Source organism: Hyperolius riggenbachi, chromosome 9 (assembly GCF_040937935.1).
Source record: "Hyperolius riggenbachi isolate aHypRig1 chromosome 9, aHypRig1.pri, whole genome shotgun sequence".
Lineage (NCBI taxonomy): Eukaryota > Metazoa > Chordata > Amphibia > Anura > Hyperoliidae > Hyperolius > Hyperolius riggenbachi.
Window position 1 is genome coordinate 38980607 of NC_090654.1, and position 16948 is coordinate 38997554.

The 16948-nt window shown below is 49.4% G+C and overlaps 1 protein-coding gene across 3 annotated transcripts in view; it reads right to left on the minus strand.

Annotated features, from left to right (window-relative positions):
- Positions 1-16948, minus strand: part of LOC137531563 (copine-8-like) — a 333786-nt gene that overhangs the window by 147881 nt on the left and 168957 nt on the right. For all 3 annotated transcript variants that reach the window (XM_068251482.1, XM_068251484.1, XM_068251483.1), the window contains 2 exons: positions 14453-14492; positions 7660-7736 (listed from right to left, as the gene is read on the minus strand). In XM_068251482.1, the coding sequence (XP_068107583.1) occupies positions 7660-7736; positions 14453-14492 (117 nt within the window). The remainder of the gene's footprint in view (positions 1-7659; positions 7737-14452; positions 14493-16948) is intronic.

The following is a 16948-nucleotide window of genomic DNA, read 5'->3' on the forward strand; positions in this document are numbered from 1 at the left end:
GTATACAGCACATAAACATGTACCTAGTGTCTTCTAATGGGCTAGGCGCTCAATACCATTGGCTAACTATCCTGGCATTTGTATTGTCCCTGAGGAAGCGGGCTCAAAACCGTGAAATGTGTTGCTTGTGCATAATAAATCTTTTTGTCTTATCTGACAGTCGTCATTGAGGTAAGGTAAGTTTTTGTGTGCGACGTGGACCCAAGACATTTGAAAAGCGGATGAAAACGTACAGCATCCGATGAACAACTGATTCAGTTTAAGGGGACCCTGAGCAGTACCAGCAAAAGGAAATCTGGACTTACTTGGAGCTTCCTCCAGCCCGCCGTAGGCCACAAAGTCTCCCAGCATCCTCTTCTTCCCCTCTGTGGTCCCATTGGCAGCTTCGGTATCGGATCATCACGCCGGTCACCGTAAGCGACTGAACAGTCTGAACGGGATCCGTTGAAAAGGGCGCCTGAGCTGCCTGTATGAAAAGGGCGCCTCCATAGACATCAATGTTATTTCTGCAAATATCGGCTACAAGGTGGTGAAAAAGGGCGCCCGAGTTTTGATATAGGTTGGCTACTTTCAGCTACAGTAGGGCACTCCTTTGTAGCCCATCATTTTCTTAACTACAAGGTTTTCGGCTACATTAGGGTGGCCGTTTGTAGCCCATATTTTTTTTGGCTACAAGGTTTTTGATTCTGCTACAAAAGGGCGCCCCTTTGTAGCCCATATTTTTTATTCAGCTACAAGGTTTTCGGCTACAAGGTTTTTGATTCTGCTACAAAAGGGCACCCTTTTATAGCCAAGATTTTTGATTCGGGGGTGGGGGGATAGGATTAGGCATCACAAGTGGGGGAGGGGGGTCTTAGGGTTAGGCACCACTAGGGGGGTTTAGGGTTAGTCACCACCAGGAGGGACATAGGGTTAGGAACCACCAGGAGGGACATAGGGTTAGGAACCACCAGGGGAGTCTTAGGGTTAGGCACCACCAGGGGAGTCTTAGGGTTAGGCGCCACCAGGGGAGTCTTAGGGTTAGGCGCCACAAGGGGAGTCTTAGGGTTAGGGACCACCTGGGGGGTCTTAGGGTTAGGCACCACCTGGGGGGTCTTAGGGTTAGGCACCACCTGGGGAGTCTTAGGGTTAGGCACCACCTGGGGAGTCTTAGGGTTAGGCATCACCTGGGGGTCTTGGGGTTAGGCACCACCAGGGGAGTCTTAGGGTTAGGCACCACCTGGGGAGTCTTAGGGTTAGGCATCACCTGGGGGTCTTGGGGTTAGGCACCACCAGGGGAGTCTTAGGGTTAGGCACCACCTGGGGGGTCTTAGGGTTAGGCACCACCTGGGGGGTCTTAGGGTTAGGCACCACCTGGGGGGTCTTAGGGTTAGGCACCACCTGGGGGGTCTTAGGGTTAGGCACCACCTGGGGGGTCTTAGGGTTAGGCACCACCAGGGGAGTCTTAGGGTTAGGCACCACCAGGGGAGTCTTAGGGTTAGGCACCACCTGGGGGGTCTTAGGGTTAGGCACCACCTGGGGGGTCTTAGGGTTAGGCACCACCTGGGGGGTCTTAGGGTTAGGCACCACCTGGGGAGTCTTAGGGTTAGGCACCACCAGGGGAGTCTTAGGGTTAGGCACCACCTGGGGGGTCTTATGGTTATGCATCACCTAGGGGATCTTAGGGTTAGGCACCACCTGGGGGGTTAGGGTTAGGGGAGGGTTCTGTGTGAGAGTAGGGAGAAGTTAGGTCATAGTTATCACTTTTCTAAGCTATATCTAGAGCCCTTTTATAGCCCAACAAATTTTGCCTATAACAGCATCCTTTTTATAAACTAGCTTTTTCGGCTACACCAGGAGCCCTTTGTAAACGAATTTGGCATTTATGGGCTACAACAGGCGCCCTTTGTAGTCGAATTTGGAATATATGGGCTACACCAGGCACCCTTTGCAGCTGAATTTGGCATATGGGCTACACCGGGCGCCCTTTGTAACCAAATTTGGCATTTATGGGCTACAACAGGCGCCCTTTGTAGCCGAAGTTGGTATATAGGCTACACCAGGTGCCCTTTTTGTAGCCGAATTTGGCATATATGGGCTACACCAGGCGCCCTTTTTTCCAGGCTCCCTTTTCAAATAGACGCGACTGAACAGCGCATGCGCAGGACACTTACAGCAACCGGCTTGATGACGCATCGGGTGCGCAGCGAGGTTACACACATGCGACTTCACCTAAAGTCGCCGGAATACCGGAGCCGCCAGCGCTGTTCATTCATTTAAATGGGTGGTACTGAAACGACCACCGCTGTCATTTACCACCCCGCAGGTGTCCGTGTGAACCAGCCCTTTGAAAAACGTAACATCTCTCCTCCAACAAGGGAGGTAGCTGTACGGGCAGAAAGGGCACCTGGTGGGCAGAAAAAATGCGCTGATGTAACAACCAGGCAGCTAGAAGCTCCCAGAACTCCCCGGGATGAATGCTCAATATGAATATTTCCAGCATTGGATATTGCTAGGCGCTCCGCAGCAAGGCTCGTTAGCGGAGAATTACTGGAGGAGCTTATGTGCGGGTCTCCTGCATGCATAGATCAGCCCTCCATAGCACAGCAATATCACATAGATGAGATTCTAACCACAGAGCGACCATACAAGTCTGTGTTGCCAGGCACACCTTCCTGCACAGGCTATTTTCAGCAGAAAGCATTGCATGGATTTTATTCATTAAAAGCACCTCAGAGGAAATCAAAGTGCTCTTATGCTTCTATTAGGTTTTCCCTTTTCTGTTCAAATCAGAACTGCATTTGGGGCGAACACTGCTGTAAACTTACACACTACAGGCTTATGTAATCCTAGATTTTTTAAATTAGACATTGGATTACATAGATACAGTACATGGCTGCTGGTCCCTGACTGGCGCCTCCTGCTCTTTGCTGGTTCCTCATTGGCTCCTCCTGCTCCTTGCTGGTCCCTGATTGACCCCTCCAGCCTCTTGCTGACTTCTGGTTGGCTGCTTTAGCTCATTGCTGGATCCTTCACTGACTCCTCCAGCTCCTTCCTGGCCCCTGACTGGCCCCTCCAGCAACTTACTGGCCCCTGACTGGCCCCTCCAGCAACTTACTGGCCCCTGACTGGCTCCTCCTGCTCTTTGCTGGTTCCTCATTGGCTCCTCTTGCTTCTTGCTGGTCCCTGACTAGCTCCTCCAGCTCAATGCTGGCCCCCCAGTGGCTCCTCCTGCTCTTTGCTGGTTCCTCATTGGCTCCTCTTGCTTCTTGCTGGTCCCTGACTGGCTCCTCCAGCTCAATGCTGGTCCCCCAGTGGCTCCTCCTGCTCTTTGCTGGTTCCTCATCGGCTCCTCCTGCTTCTTGCTGGTCCCTGACTGGCTCCTCCTGCTCTTTACTGGTTCCTCATTGGCTCTTCCAGCTCTTTGCTGGTCCCTGACTGGCTCCTCCAGCTCAATGCTGGCCCCCCAGTGGCTCCTCCTGCTCTTTGCTGGTTCCTCATTGGCTCTTCTAGCTCCTTGCTGGCCCCTGACTGGCTCCTCCTGCTCTTTGCTGGTTCCTCATCGGCTCCTCCTGCTTCTTGCTGGTCCCTGACTGGCTCCTCCAGCTCCATGCTGGCCCCCGACTGGCTCCTCCTGCTCTTTGCTGGTTCCTCATCGGCTCCTCCTGCTTCTTGCTGGTCCCTGACTGGCTCCTCCTGCTCTTTACTGGTTCCTCATTGGCTGTTCCAGCTCTTTGCTGGCCCCTGACTGGCCCCACCAGCTCCTTTTCCTTGCTTGTCCGTCCAGCTTCTTGTTGGCTCCTGACTGGCTCCTCCAGCTCCTTGCTGGTCCCTTACTGGCTCCTCCTTTTCCTTGCTTGTCCGTCCAGCTTCTTGCTGGCTTCTGACTGGCTCCTCCAGCTCCTTGCTGGTTCCTCACCGGCTCCTCCATGCTGGTCCCTGACTGGCTCTTCTTAGCGAGTCCCTGACTGGCTCCTCCTGCTCCTTGCTGGTCCCTTACTGGCTCCTCCTTTTCCTTGCTTGTCCGTCCAGCTTCTTGCTGGCTTCTGACTGGCTCCTCCAGCTCCTTGCTGGTTCCTCACCGGCTCCTCCATGCTGGTCCCTGACTGGCTCTTCTTAGCGAGTCCCTGACTGGCTCCTCCTGCTCCTTGCTGGTCCCTGACTGGCTCCTCCTGCTCCTTGCTGGTCCCTGACTGGCTCCTCCTGCTCCTTGCTGGTCCCTGACTGGCTCCTCCTGCTCCTTGCTGGTCCCTGACTGGCTCCTCCTGCTCCTTGCTGCTTCCTCACTGGCTACCCCAGGTTCTTGCTGACTGTAATTTTACTGGCTTTTAGTAAATGTGCCCCTATATCCATTTCTCTAGTGCTTTAGTGGCCAAGATTTCCCAGAATGTCCAAGCGATCCTTAAAACCGATCATTGAATCAGAAGCTGGATCAGACCAGAAATCGCCTCGGTCACCTTAATTGATAATTTGTCCTGCAGATATCAGTCAGCTTCGGTGAAGTGCAAACATGCATTCAAGTGACATCAGATTAGTCTCCTAGTTTCTTACATTCATTGTTTACTATGTTTAATGTTTTAAAGAAAAAATGTATTTTTGAATGTAATCCTACTTTAATCTGAGTGATTACCTTTGCTTACAAAGCAAAACAAAAACAGGGAAAATTACGAACGCTGTTATAAAATGATGAATCCAATGAAACCCTAGGACGCTCTTTCTTAGCGTATACTGTTACATATAAGACGTTCTCTTTTTGGCAAACTTCCGTAGCTTTTAGCAAGCGACCAATTACAATCTCTACAGAAGAAATCGGGCATCGTAAAAAAAGAGCTTTCCCTTGTTCTCGTAGAAAGGGGAGCTCTTCTAAGTACAACTGCCAATTAAGAAGAAAGGCCTGTCTCATCTCCCATCACTACGGTGCGGTCTGTCTGTGTATGGGCCGCCTATGCATTGACGTCTCACCGTCCATTGATGATGCCGCATGTATTGTGTGTATTGTGGGTTTTTAGCTGGCTGAAAAGCCTTTTTTTCTCCATTTCCCCCCAAAAAGAGCCGGTTCTATAACCGCGCATCTCTGACGATATTACAGCTCTCAGACGACGAGCCAGGAAGATATAATTGCTTCACATTATGTTGCACAATGAAGGCCTGTGCTTTTAACTGCAGCCCCATGTGCACAAGATGATTGTGTTTGGTGGCCATAGTAACCAAGGGAACAAAAGATTAATTTACGCGTCTGGTCCTCAGGCTAGGCTCACGTTTGCGGTTTTGAGGATGTTAAACCAGCCACATGCCACCGTTTGGCCCACCGGCTGTGCGTGGTTACTATGAGGCTTTAGCTATCACATGCCACAGCTTCCATTCCGTGCTTCCATACACTGCTCCAAAAACATGCTTAATAAGCTGCATGCGTGTACAGATACAACGGGTGATGATAAGGACCCGTATACTATCTGTTTTCTTATGTTGCCTGTAGATTTCCAAATGTATTTGTTTTTTACTCGCTCATGGGGGGAAAAGGAAGTCTGCGGCTTTGTGCACTGACAATGCCTTCCCTAGTGTACAAAAGAATAACTCTTGGTGCTGCCCAGAAATGTGTCATGCTTTTATGAACTGTCATGGGGAGTTTTGAAGCAAAGGCATTCCAGGCTACTGCCTGGAGTGCCATTGGTCCTGGGGGCGCCATGCCCCTGATTAAGCCCTACCTCAAAGCAAAGCCATGCCTCCCAAATGAAGCCATGCCCCCACAGGTGTTTGTGCCTCCTTTTGCCCCCTTTGTGCTTCCTTCTGCCCCCTTGTGCTAACTCTGCCCCCCTTTGTGCCTCTGTCTGTCCCCGTCTCCCTCCGCCGCCCCCTCAGCCCAGTGAGTAAAGGCAGAGTATAGCGTGGAAGAAGCTCTCACCTCCCCACTGGAGTCCAGCGCTGTGCTCTTGTGACTATCCTGTGTCTCCTGCTCCTGCTCTAGTGCCTCACTCTTCTGATGTCGTGTGTAATCAGGCTACATGCAGTCTGCAGGAGATGCTGGGCACTAGTGTGAGTGTTGAGCAGACAGGCATGGCTCTCCAGCGGAGGGGTGAGAGCACAGCTTCTGCTACGCTATACTCTGCATTTACACGCTGGGCTGGGGGAGTGCAGGAAGGGGATGTACAACAGGATCTGTGTGTGTTTGTGTGTGTGTGTTTTGGGGGGCTAGATACAGGACTTCTTGCATGGGGTGACAAAAAGGCAAGAAACGGCGCTGATGGTTAGGCCTCTTTCACATGGGGTGCCGAAGGTGGTGAATTCACTGCCTGTCATCTGCTCCCATGCACCAGCTGGGCACTCAGTAGCAGACATCATGAGTGTTGAAGAGGTGGCCCTCGTATTCACTGGCGCAAACCTATGCAGAATTGCAGAGGAAAGGACACATACTGAACACTGGAAAGGACATACACCGAACACAAAGGGAAGGACACACCGAACACAAAGGGAAGGACACACTGAACACAAAGGGAAGGACACACTGAACGCAGAGAAAAGTGCATACACTAAACACAAAGGAAATGACACACTGAACACAGAGGAAAGTACATACACTGAACACAAAGGGAAGGACACACTGAACGCAGACGAAAGGACATACACCGAACACAAAGGGAAGGACACACTGAACGTAGAGGAAAGGACATACACCGAACACAAAGGGAAGGACACACTGAACACAAAGGGAAGGCCACAGTGAACACAGAGGAAAGGACATACTGAACACAGAGGAAAGGACATACACCAAACACAAAGGGAAGGACACACTGAACACAAAGGCAAGGACACACTGAATGCAGAGGAAAGGACACACTGAACACAAAGGGAAGGACATACTGAACACAAAGGGAAGGACATACTGAACGCAGAGAAAAGGACATACACCGAACACAATGGGAAGGACACACTGAGCACAAAGGGAAGGACACACTGAACACATAGGGAAGGACACACCAAACACAAAGGGAAGGACACACTGAACACAAAGGCAAGGACACACTGAATGCAGAGGAAAAGACATACACCGAACACAAAGGCAAGGTCACACTGAACACAAAGGGAAGGACATACTGAACGCAGAGAAAAGGACATACACCGAACACAATGGGAAGGACACACTGAGCACAAAGGGAAGGACACACTGAACACATAGGGAAGGACACACCAAACACAAAGGGAAGGACACACCGAACACAAAGGGAAGGACACACTGAACACATAGGGAAGGACACACTGAGCACAAAGGGAAGGACACACTGAACGCACAAGAAAGGACACATGCTGAACACACAGTAAAGGACGAGGACACGGCTCCACAAGGCCCAGTGACATTAGTCCTGCATTGTAAACTCTGACAGGTTCTGATGAAATGGAAAAGCAGCCTTTTACCCTCCGTCTAGCTCTGTACATCTCACTGCTCCAATACTGTGATCAGTCACTCCTTCACTGACACACTACATGCATTCACCTCCTTTGTTAGCTGCTGACAGCTTCTGTTCCACCAGAGATGTTGAGCGCAGAGCCAATGAATTGTGCGACAGCAGTAAAACTGAAGGGAGACTGTACCAGCCATTAGACCACTGAGCACTGAAAGTCGCTATTACTGAACAAGTAAATACTTTGCATTAGAACATCTTACACATCAGCGTTCTCACTCACGTTAGAGGCTTTTCCAAACGGCTTCTGCACGACCCAATCACTTCTCCCAGAGTACAGAATGCCTGGCCCAAGAAGTCCTGAGGAACAAACATATCATCACCATCCTGTTTCATGGCATTAATGGACAGCACCATCCAAGCAGCTAAATACATACATATAACACATATGCAAAGATTATTCTACTTGTAAAAAAGATGCAGTGCAGCTTTCCATAGACTGTGCCACCACCATGCTTCACAGTTAGTCTAATGCTGAGCATGGCCACACTAGATGCACTCTCCCCAAACCCTCCCCTTCCTGTGACCTTCAGGAGTCTCTTACATTCCATTCTGTGCAGGGCCAACCTGGTATATATGCATCCAGTGTGGCTTGCACACTGCACAGGCAGGCGCATAACTATAGATAATGTGGACCCCCAGCAAAACATTGATGGGCCCCCCAGCATCGAAACAGGAAAAAAGGGGCCCGCGATAGGTGGCAATGTTGATATCCTTGATTACCGGTGGGAGAATCTCCAGTATCCATCCCCAACCTACTAGACTCTCCTACCCTGTGATCCGAGCACCTTCTGTCACATGATGACACATGGCAACACCATAGAGAAGCAGCACCTAGAAGGGGCCACCTAATACCATGGGGCACCTCTGGCTGAAGCATCGCACCAGTGTGCCCCTGTTGGGGGGGGGGGGGAGGAGGGATTTTTTACAAACTTGCCTGGAGAGCTATTTAGGCTAGAGGGGATGGAGGCTTTAGGAGAGGAGGGTGGAGGGGAACTCACTTCTCTAGGATCCATCTCCATCCTACTAGGCTCTCCTTCTCTATGATGCAAGCACCGTCTGTCAGACTGCAATGGCACCGTAGAGAAGGAGGAAGTAGTATGGTGAAAACAGGGAGTAAACTTCTTTACACCTCTGCTGCGCACTCTGCATGGAGACGGAGGTGACTCTTCTGGCCTGTGCTGGGGAGTCATGAGGCTACCTAGGCTCGGGCGGGTCATCTATCTACCTATGCTGTGGGGACATCTAGCTACCTATACTGGGAGGGGTGAAGGGTCATCTAGCTACCTATGCTGGGAGGATATCTGGCTACCTATACTAAGAGGCCTGTGTGGAAATCTATACTGGGAGGAGACCTAGCTATGCAAACAGCACACATTATACAAGCAATGTACATGTTGTCTAAGCACGTAAGTTTTACCTTTTTTTAGTGACTACACCCCTATGGGCCCGAGGTACATAGCCGCTCTAAAACTGCAAGTAGTGCACAACAATTTTTCCAGTTCTAACGGCAAAGGAAGTGAGGGTTACCCTATTAGCGCTTTCTGTACTCTGCGTTACCATAGCAACTCATCTGTAACTCCCAGTAATGCACGTTGCACTACTAGGGTCATGCGTGTTACCCTGGGGCCTGGAAATGTGGGCACCTAGTAAGGCCAAATAGTATAATATTGGTATTAAATACCAATATTTTACTATGGCCAAACCTAACCCTACTCTCACACAGAACCAATGCCTAACTTTACTACCCCCCCCCCCCCCCCCACACACACACACACTACCTGCCTAATGCCTGAACTCTGCCCACCCACCCGCACACACTTCCTTCCTAACGTCTAAACTCCCCCCCCCCCCCGCACGCACTACCTTCCTAATGCCTAAATCTAAACTCCCCCCACCTGGACACACTACCTACCTAATGCCTAAACTTTACCCCTCCACACACTACCTACCTAATGCCTAAACATAAGCTGCTCCCACCCGCACACACTACCAACCCAATGCCCAGGGCTGGTTTTAGACTTTTTGCTGCCTGAAGCAAACTTGTGAGGATGCGCCCCCTCCCCCCAACACACCCTTTCTGATTTGAAAAGATCGCACAGCATCCAACAATTTTCTCTAGTCATTTAATTCAAATGAAGCACTGCTGCTCTCCTGCCTCCCCACTTCTCACTCACTGTCAGACTCCTCCCACAGCACAACAAGCTGCTTTTCCCCAATGATTACCTCTTCACCTCTCTCACACTACAAAAATGCTGTCCCTGTAATCTCTGCACCTGATGCAAGTGTTTCACCTTGCTTCATGACAGGACCGGCGCTGCTAATGCCTGTAAACATACCCCCCCCCCCCCCCCCACGCTACCAACCTAACAGCAACCCCCCTCCCAGCCACAGTGCGATGATCCCATCTGTGGCAAAAAGACCCCCCCAAAATCTCAGGCGCCACAAAGTATCGGCATTTGTGCGCCTGTGGTGCCCGATACATAGCCCGCTATTTACCGGACGCCAACATTTCCAGCGCTCTGGCGGCCAAATACCGATATTTTCTATTGGGTCTATGGAGGTGCCCAATTAGTCCACTTGCCACATGCGCCCTTTTTTACTGCTTCGACCGTGAACCAAGTTTAACATTGCTTTGCACATCTACACGCCCTATGCGTCTAACTATCTATCTCCTATCTGCCTTTGTATCTATCTACACAAACATAACACAATAATATATTCAAAAGCAAACACATAATTAGGGTTTAAATAAAGCTCCCGGCTGTCATATATTTGGCAAGCCTGCTTGTTTTTTTATGCAGACAAGCGGAGGAAAATTCCCTCCTATATAAACAAGCAGGCAAGGCAGTCAGCTAGGAACAATTAGCTTTAACGTGAATAATCTGCCCCGCTGCAGACGGCCTACGAATAGAAAAACCTAAAATTACGGCTAATGCAGATACATTCGCTCAGGCTGTGATGTTTCAAAGATCTTGATTGGCCGTGAATCGTGGAGTGGCCGGGGTGAAAACATTTTGTTTCTGGAATTAGAGGGCTGCGGAGAGGTGGGAGTCGACCCCGCTGACTGCGATAAATAGCCTTGATTTCTTATTTCTTAAATTAGGATTAAACACCTCCAGGAGGGCGGCTTGTTAGCAGAATATGTTGGCACACAAGTTGGGGGGGGGGGGGGGGGGGTTGTGGGGTGAGGGAGGGTTGGTTGCAAATGTTATTTTTATTTCTCCTTTTGAGAAATTAATGTTTTATTCTGTTTTATGTTGTTTTACAGTGGAAAGAATTCCTCCCACCAGCCGGTCATTTGGAGAGCCAGATACTGGGGGTCTTCACCCCATCACCCGCATCAGGTAGACAGGGTGTTTTATGCCTGGTACACACCATGCAATTTTCCATCAGAGTGATGGTGGAATCGCTTATTTCTGGCAGGTTTGATCTGATTGTTTTTCTGATCGACTTTCAGATCACTTCTATACTTTCAGTGGCTGGAAAGTGTAGTGGTTAAGGGCTCAGCCTCTGACACAGGAGACCTGGGTTCATACTTTGGCTCTTTCTGTTCAGTAAGCCAGCACCTATCCAGTAAGGAGTTCTTGGGCAAGACTCCATAACACTGCCACTGCCTATATAGAGCGCACCCTAGTGGCTGCAATATAAATGTTATTTGTCTGGTCTATATAAAATTGATCAGAAAAACAATCGGAAGTTAGATTGGACCTTTCGGGAATAATCAATTTAACCGCCAATCTGACGGAAAATAGCATTGCGTGTACCAGGCATTGGGGTTAGGGGAGATTAGTGTTAGGGTTCTTTCACACACCGAGGTGGAGCGGTGTGGTATTTTTTACCGCACCCCACCGCCGGGCAATGAAAGTCTATGGAGACTTTCATACTGCCACGTTACGGTGCGATGTGACGCATCCCCGTTGCAGGTCCAGAGCGACGTGACCACGCCTCTTCTTGCGGCAGTCTGCATCGGCCCGGAAGTCATGTTAGTCTATGGCGATGTAGGGATATAAACATTTTTTTACAATACGCTTCCGAATTGAGAGTGCAGGAAGAGACTGCAAGAGCGCATTACTTCCTGCTCGGCCCAATGCCAGTTACTACTCGATATTCCCCGAGGTCTGTTTCTGGCGGTGCAGCGGAAGCCACGCACAGGATCGCTGCCGCCAGTTTACAGTGTGTAACTGGCCTTAGGCTTGGGGATTGATTGAGGGTGCCCATACATGACTCGATTTTCGGAATCGATATCCAGCCAATTCAACCAGAATGATCGAATCTGGCAGGTGTTGACGCCGCAAACATAGCCACCCCGATCGATCCTTTCGATCAATTTCCGTCTGAAATCAGTTGAAAGGATTGATTGGAAATGTTGGAAAATCTCAGTCGCAAGGGCTCAGTCAGGTGCTCGGCAGTAATGGCCAGTGTCTCCGCAGGCTCATGATGAGTGTTCTCTGCCCACCTGTCACGCCGTGCGAATCCTCACCTACACCGGCGTCCAGCATATTTTTCTGCCACCGCTATACCACATGACACCAGCGCATGCACCGACATCACAACATGGTATGGTGTCACATGGTACAGGCTCTACCGCGGACTCCGGAGGAGGAGGCTAGGATTCGTGCCAGCATGACAACTTCAACTTCATATGCATGGGGGAGGAGGGCACAGATCTCTCTCTGATCAGATGGGAGGGAGCATGGCTGCAGAAGCAACTTCCCCACTTTCCTGAAAGAGGGAGGTTGCGGGCATGGAGAGGCTGGTCAGGCAGTCACCCTCCCTCCAGGATAAGTCTATAGAGGGAGGAGACTGTGCAGCATCCAGACAGCAGTCCCTGAGACTGGCAAGGGGAGGAGCCCCAGAGCTCTGCTCAGCGGTACGAGAATACTGGCCGCAAGAAGAAATGGACGCGCAGGCGCCGTGCCTGTTTTTATCGTTTTTTGTAACGGCTATGATTCGGCAGCCCGACCTCTCCCTCCCCTTCTCTCCCAGTGCCGCCCTCCGTGCTCCCCTCTCGGACTCAGAGTAATGTGCACACACAGGGAAACGATGTAAATCTCACCTCCAATTGCCGCTCACTCACTGCCGGTCTTCTCCTCTGTGCATAGCCGCTGTACACACGCTGAAAAGCGTGTGTATATCGGTTATGCAGAGAGGAGAAGACCGGCGGAAATTGGCGGTGAGGTAGGTATTTACATCGCTTCCCTGTGCGGCGTGTGCGCATTTACAGTCCGAGAGGGGAGCACAGAGCACGGAGGGCGGCGCTGGGAGAGAAGGGGAGGGAAAGGTCGGGCTGCCGAATCATAGCCGTTAGCGGTGAGGTAGGTATTTACATCGCTTCCCTGTGCGCATGTACAGTCCGAGAGGGGAGCACGGAGGGCGGCGCTGGGAGAGAAGGGGAGGGAGAGGTCGGGCTGCCGAATCATAGCCGTTACAAAAAACGATAAATTCAGGCACGGTGCCTGCGCGTCCATTTCTTCTTGCGGCTAAATAGCCGTTTCCGCTGCTCAGAGGGGGCAATCTCAGAAAGAGTGTGAAATAAGAGGGGTTTGGGGAAGTGAAGGGCTTCAGATCAGAAAAGCGAAGGGATAATGTATCCCTATGGGACCATTCTCCCTCCAGTGTTTGCGATTTGTATAAACAGCAAATCGTGCAATGGTGGAGGCAAATTTTGTGTGTGTTAGTAGGTTTGAGGCTGTGAACAATCTTTTAGCACAAAGAAGAAATGTTTAGTTTCATACCACTTTAAGAAGGCAAATTTATATTAAGCGTTGCTTTTGCGTTAAAGGGCTTTCTGGTTCCCTTTACTTTCCTAGTGGTTTTAGTTTAGTGACTCAGTCCCAAGCAGAGTTAAACCTTGAATTAAAGTGAACCAAGCAACCTTATCCCATAGATAAATAAGGGCAGATGGAAGGGGGGGGCAGGTCCTGCAGCTAGAAATCAGGACAAAATGCAGGAAAAAAAAGCAGCCTGGATCCCTTTAAAGGGTAGGTCCAGGATGATTAAAAAGTAAAAATCTACCTCCTCCAGCCCCTGACAGCCATCCTGTGCCCTCGCAGCAGCTTGACCCCCTCTGGTACAAAATGCCTCCCGCACTTCAGCGTGCGGCTCAAGGAGTCGCGCTGACATCATCCAGACAGTACTGCGCAGGTGCAGTAGTTCTGTGCCTGCGCAGTACAGTTCGGATGATGTCAGTGCAACTCCAGCGAGGCCTCAGGACGGCTGTCAGGGGCAGGAGGAAGCCCCAGGTAAGTAGATTTTTACTTTTTAAAGGGACACTTAAGTCAAACAAAAAAATGAGTTGTACTCACCTAGGGCTTCTAATAGCCCCCTGCAGCTGTCCGGTGCCCTTGTCGTCTCCCTCCGCCCCTCCTGGCCCCGCCAGCAGCCACTTCCTGTTTCGGTGACAGGAGCTGACAGGCTGGGGACGCGAGTGATTCTTTGCGTTCCCAGACACATTAGCACCCTCTATGCTGCTATATGGTATATGATATATGCTATAGCAGCATAGATGGCGCTATTGTGGCCAGGAACGCGAAGAATCACTCGAGTCCCCAGCCTGTCAGCACCTGTCACCGAAACAGGAAGTGGCTGCCGGCGGGGCCAGGAGGATCGGAGGGAGATGGCGAGGGCACCGGACAGCTGCAGCGGGTTATTGGAAGCCCCAGGTGAGTAAAACTCATTTTTTTGTTTGACTTAAGTGTCCCTTTAATCATCCTGGACCTTCGCTTTATGACAGATAAGGAGAGATGAATATTAGATATGTTTTATGAATCGAGGTTCCAGAAGTCAGTATTTTACCCACACTTACCTTCTGCAGTTCCCAGGAACAGTGATGCAAAGAGAGACAGAGAGAGAGAGAAGCGATCAGCGCTGTACCTACAGAATGTATATACATATACACACAGACGTATGCATTGTGGATGACAGGTGCCAGAGGGAGTCAGCCGCACATTATGGAGTGATTGATGGACGACCTAGTAACAAGTGTTATTATTGCCAGAGACGGCGGCACTCACATGTTTTGATATATTGCAGCTCCGGGAGTCCACATTGAACCTGAATACAAAGGAAAATTAAGCGCAATGTGAAAAAAAATACATAAGCAATAGATTTCAGCAATGGGATGAGGTTTTTAGGAATGTTGAAACAGTTTCATGACCTGTGTAATAAGACCCTCCCCTACCTCACCTAAAGGGAACCAGAGACGAAGCACCCTTGTGTATTTTACTATATATATCAATAAGAACATTAGAGAAAACACTTACCATGCTCTCTGTTTCATCCTCACTGCTAAAAGTGCTGTGATAAGAATCCTTGACTGAGCATTCAGTCTGGCTTTGCAGGGAATAATTAAAGCTGAGTCATTATAGCAGAGCCACAAGGGGGCAGGCTTGGGCTTGAAAAGACACCAGAGAAGACAGACTCAGCTATAATCTTTCCTTAGCAAAGCTAGACTGAGTGCTCAGTCAGGGATTCTTATCAGAGGTGATAACAGTCAGATTAAACAGAGAACAATGAAACAAAGAGCAGATTAGGTGTTTACTGTCATGTTCCCACTGATTTATAAGGTAAACTACAAGAGGGTGCTTCATCTCTGGTTCTCTCTAAGTGCTAAAATAGGTGACGCCCTCTAGGGGAGTAAATCATCTTGCTTTGTCCCTCTGCTGCCTGCTGCCCTCTTCTGTGCCCAAAGAAGCACTGCAACTATAAAGGCTCAATAATACCCCACTGTGTTCTGAATGCTATACCTGGGAGATTCCTGCAGTACTGAGCCCAAGAAGCAGGGAGGAGCAGGCGTGGCCAAAAAGTGACATAAGCCACACAGATGTTATATATACTATCACGGATGAAGCCATCTTGCTGAATAATGTAATGCCTGGTTCATTCTGTAAGTACCACACTGCTATTTTTCTGACTGTACAGATTTGTATCACTTTAGCTTGCACTCAGAAGCTCCCTGATATGAATGCAGTCAGAGATAAATCCTCTATCTCTCAGGAGACTGGAGTGTTCAGGGCTCAGTAAACGTATTAACCCCTTCACGCTTTTACATTTTCAACAGCTTGTTCTTAGAATTTATATTTATATTTTTATCAACTGGAATGGAGGGAAAATTTGACTGTAATGTTTTAAAGCACACCTGAAGTGGAGGGAATAAGGAGGCTGCCATATTTACTTTCTTCTAAACGATGCACATTCCCTGGCTGTCCTGCTCATTCTCTGACTCTGATTCTTCAAGCTATAGACCCTGAACAAGCATGCAGATCAGGTGCTCTGACTGAAGTCTGACTGGATTAGCTGCATGCTTGTTGCAGGTGTGTGATTCAGACACTACTGCAGCCGAAGAGATCATTAGGACTGCCAGGCAACGGGTATTGTTTAAACTGTACCTGAGGAGATCCGAAGGGATAAAAAAAGATACTAACCTAAGAAGGAGGAACCCTCGGGATCCTGCAGAGGCTCCCCCATGTCCTCTCGACCCCCACTTTTGTAACGTGCAGACCCCCAGGAAATGTCCTACAAGGGCTTGACCATAGTGCAGCTGTGTCTGCATGAGTGCGCGAGTATGGCGGCGTGCTGTAAGCCACACATCCACAAGCACCTCCATGCTAATGTGCAGGCGCTCTCGCTTGTGCAGCATGGACGCACTCGTGCATGAAGAGGAGGCCACGATTTACAATAAGGTCACAGGAAATGGGAGTGGTCTCCTGGAGGACACAGGAAGGTGGATCCAGAGGCTTTCCTCTTTTTAGGTGAGTATCTTTTTATTGTATTCTTTTCGTCTCAGGTTTACTTTATGGGCCCTTTTACATGTAATGCGTTGTGTTGAGTTGCGTTGCATCCCATTTGCCAAAATGGGACGCAACGTGGCACAACTCAGTGCAGTGTAAAATGGCCCTCAAGGAAATACTGTAATAATTGCAGCCACCATATGCCACTCACTGTAGGTTTTCTTTAAAGAGGAACTGTAACTAAGGATTGAACTTCATCCCAATCAGTAGCTGATACCCCCTTTCCCATGAGAAATCTATTCCTTTTCTCAACTAGATTATCTGGGACGACTGTATGGCTGATATTGTGGTGAAACCCCTCCCACAGTGTGATGTCAGCACCTAGGTGCTCACATCACACTGTGGGAGCCTTGTTGCATTCAGGGAAATAACAGCTGTTTCCAGTGCCTAGCAACCAGTATTCCCCATTGTCCATATACATATCTATAAAAAAACCTTTTAGCTTATCGCATTGTTAGGGGGTGTGGTTATAGATAATGGCAGTTGGTGCTGTCTTTTTCATGTCTGCCAGTAGTAAAGATGATTACATGCTGGCTGATTGTGGATCAAACAACATGAATAAATTACATGGCGAATATCAATCATTTCTTGATCTCTCTCCTATTTTTTAACTTCTTACTCTGTAATGTATTGATTTTTCCCCCTTTTCGCTACAGTTCCTCTTTAAGTATAAGTTGCTGCACATGATTTGCTAAAATAAAGTCCTCGATTTGGCTATTC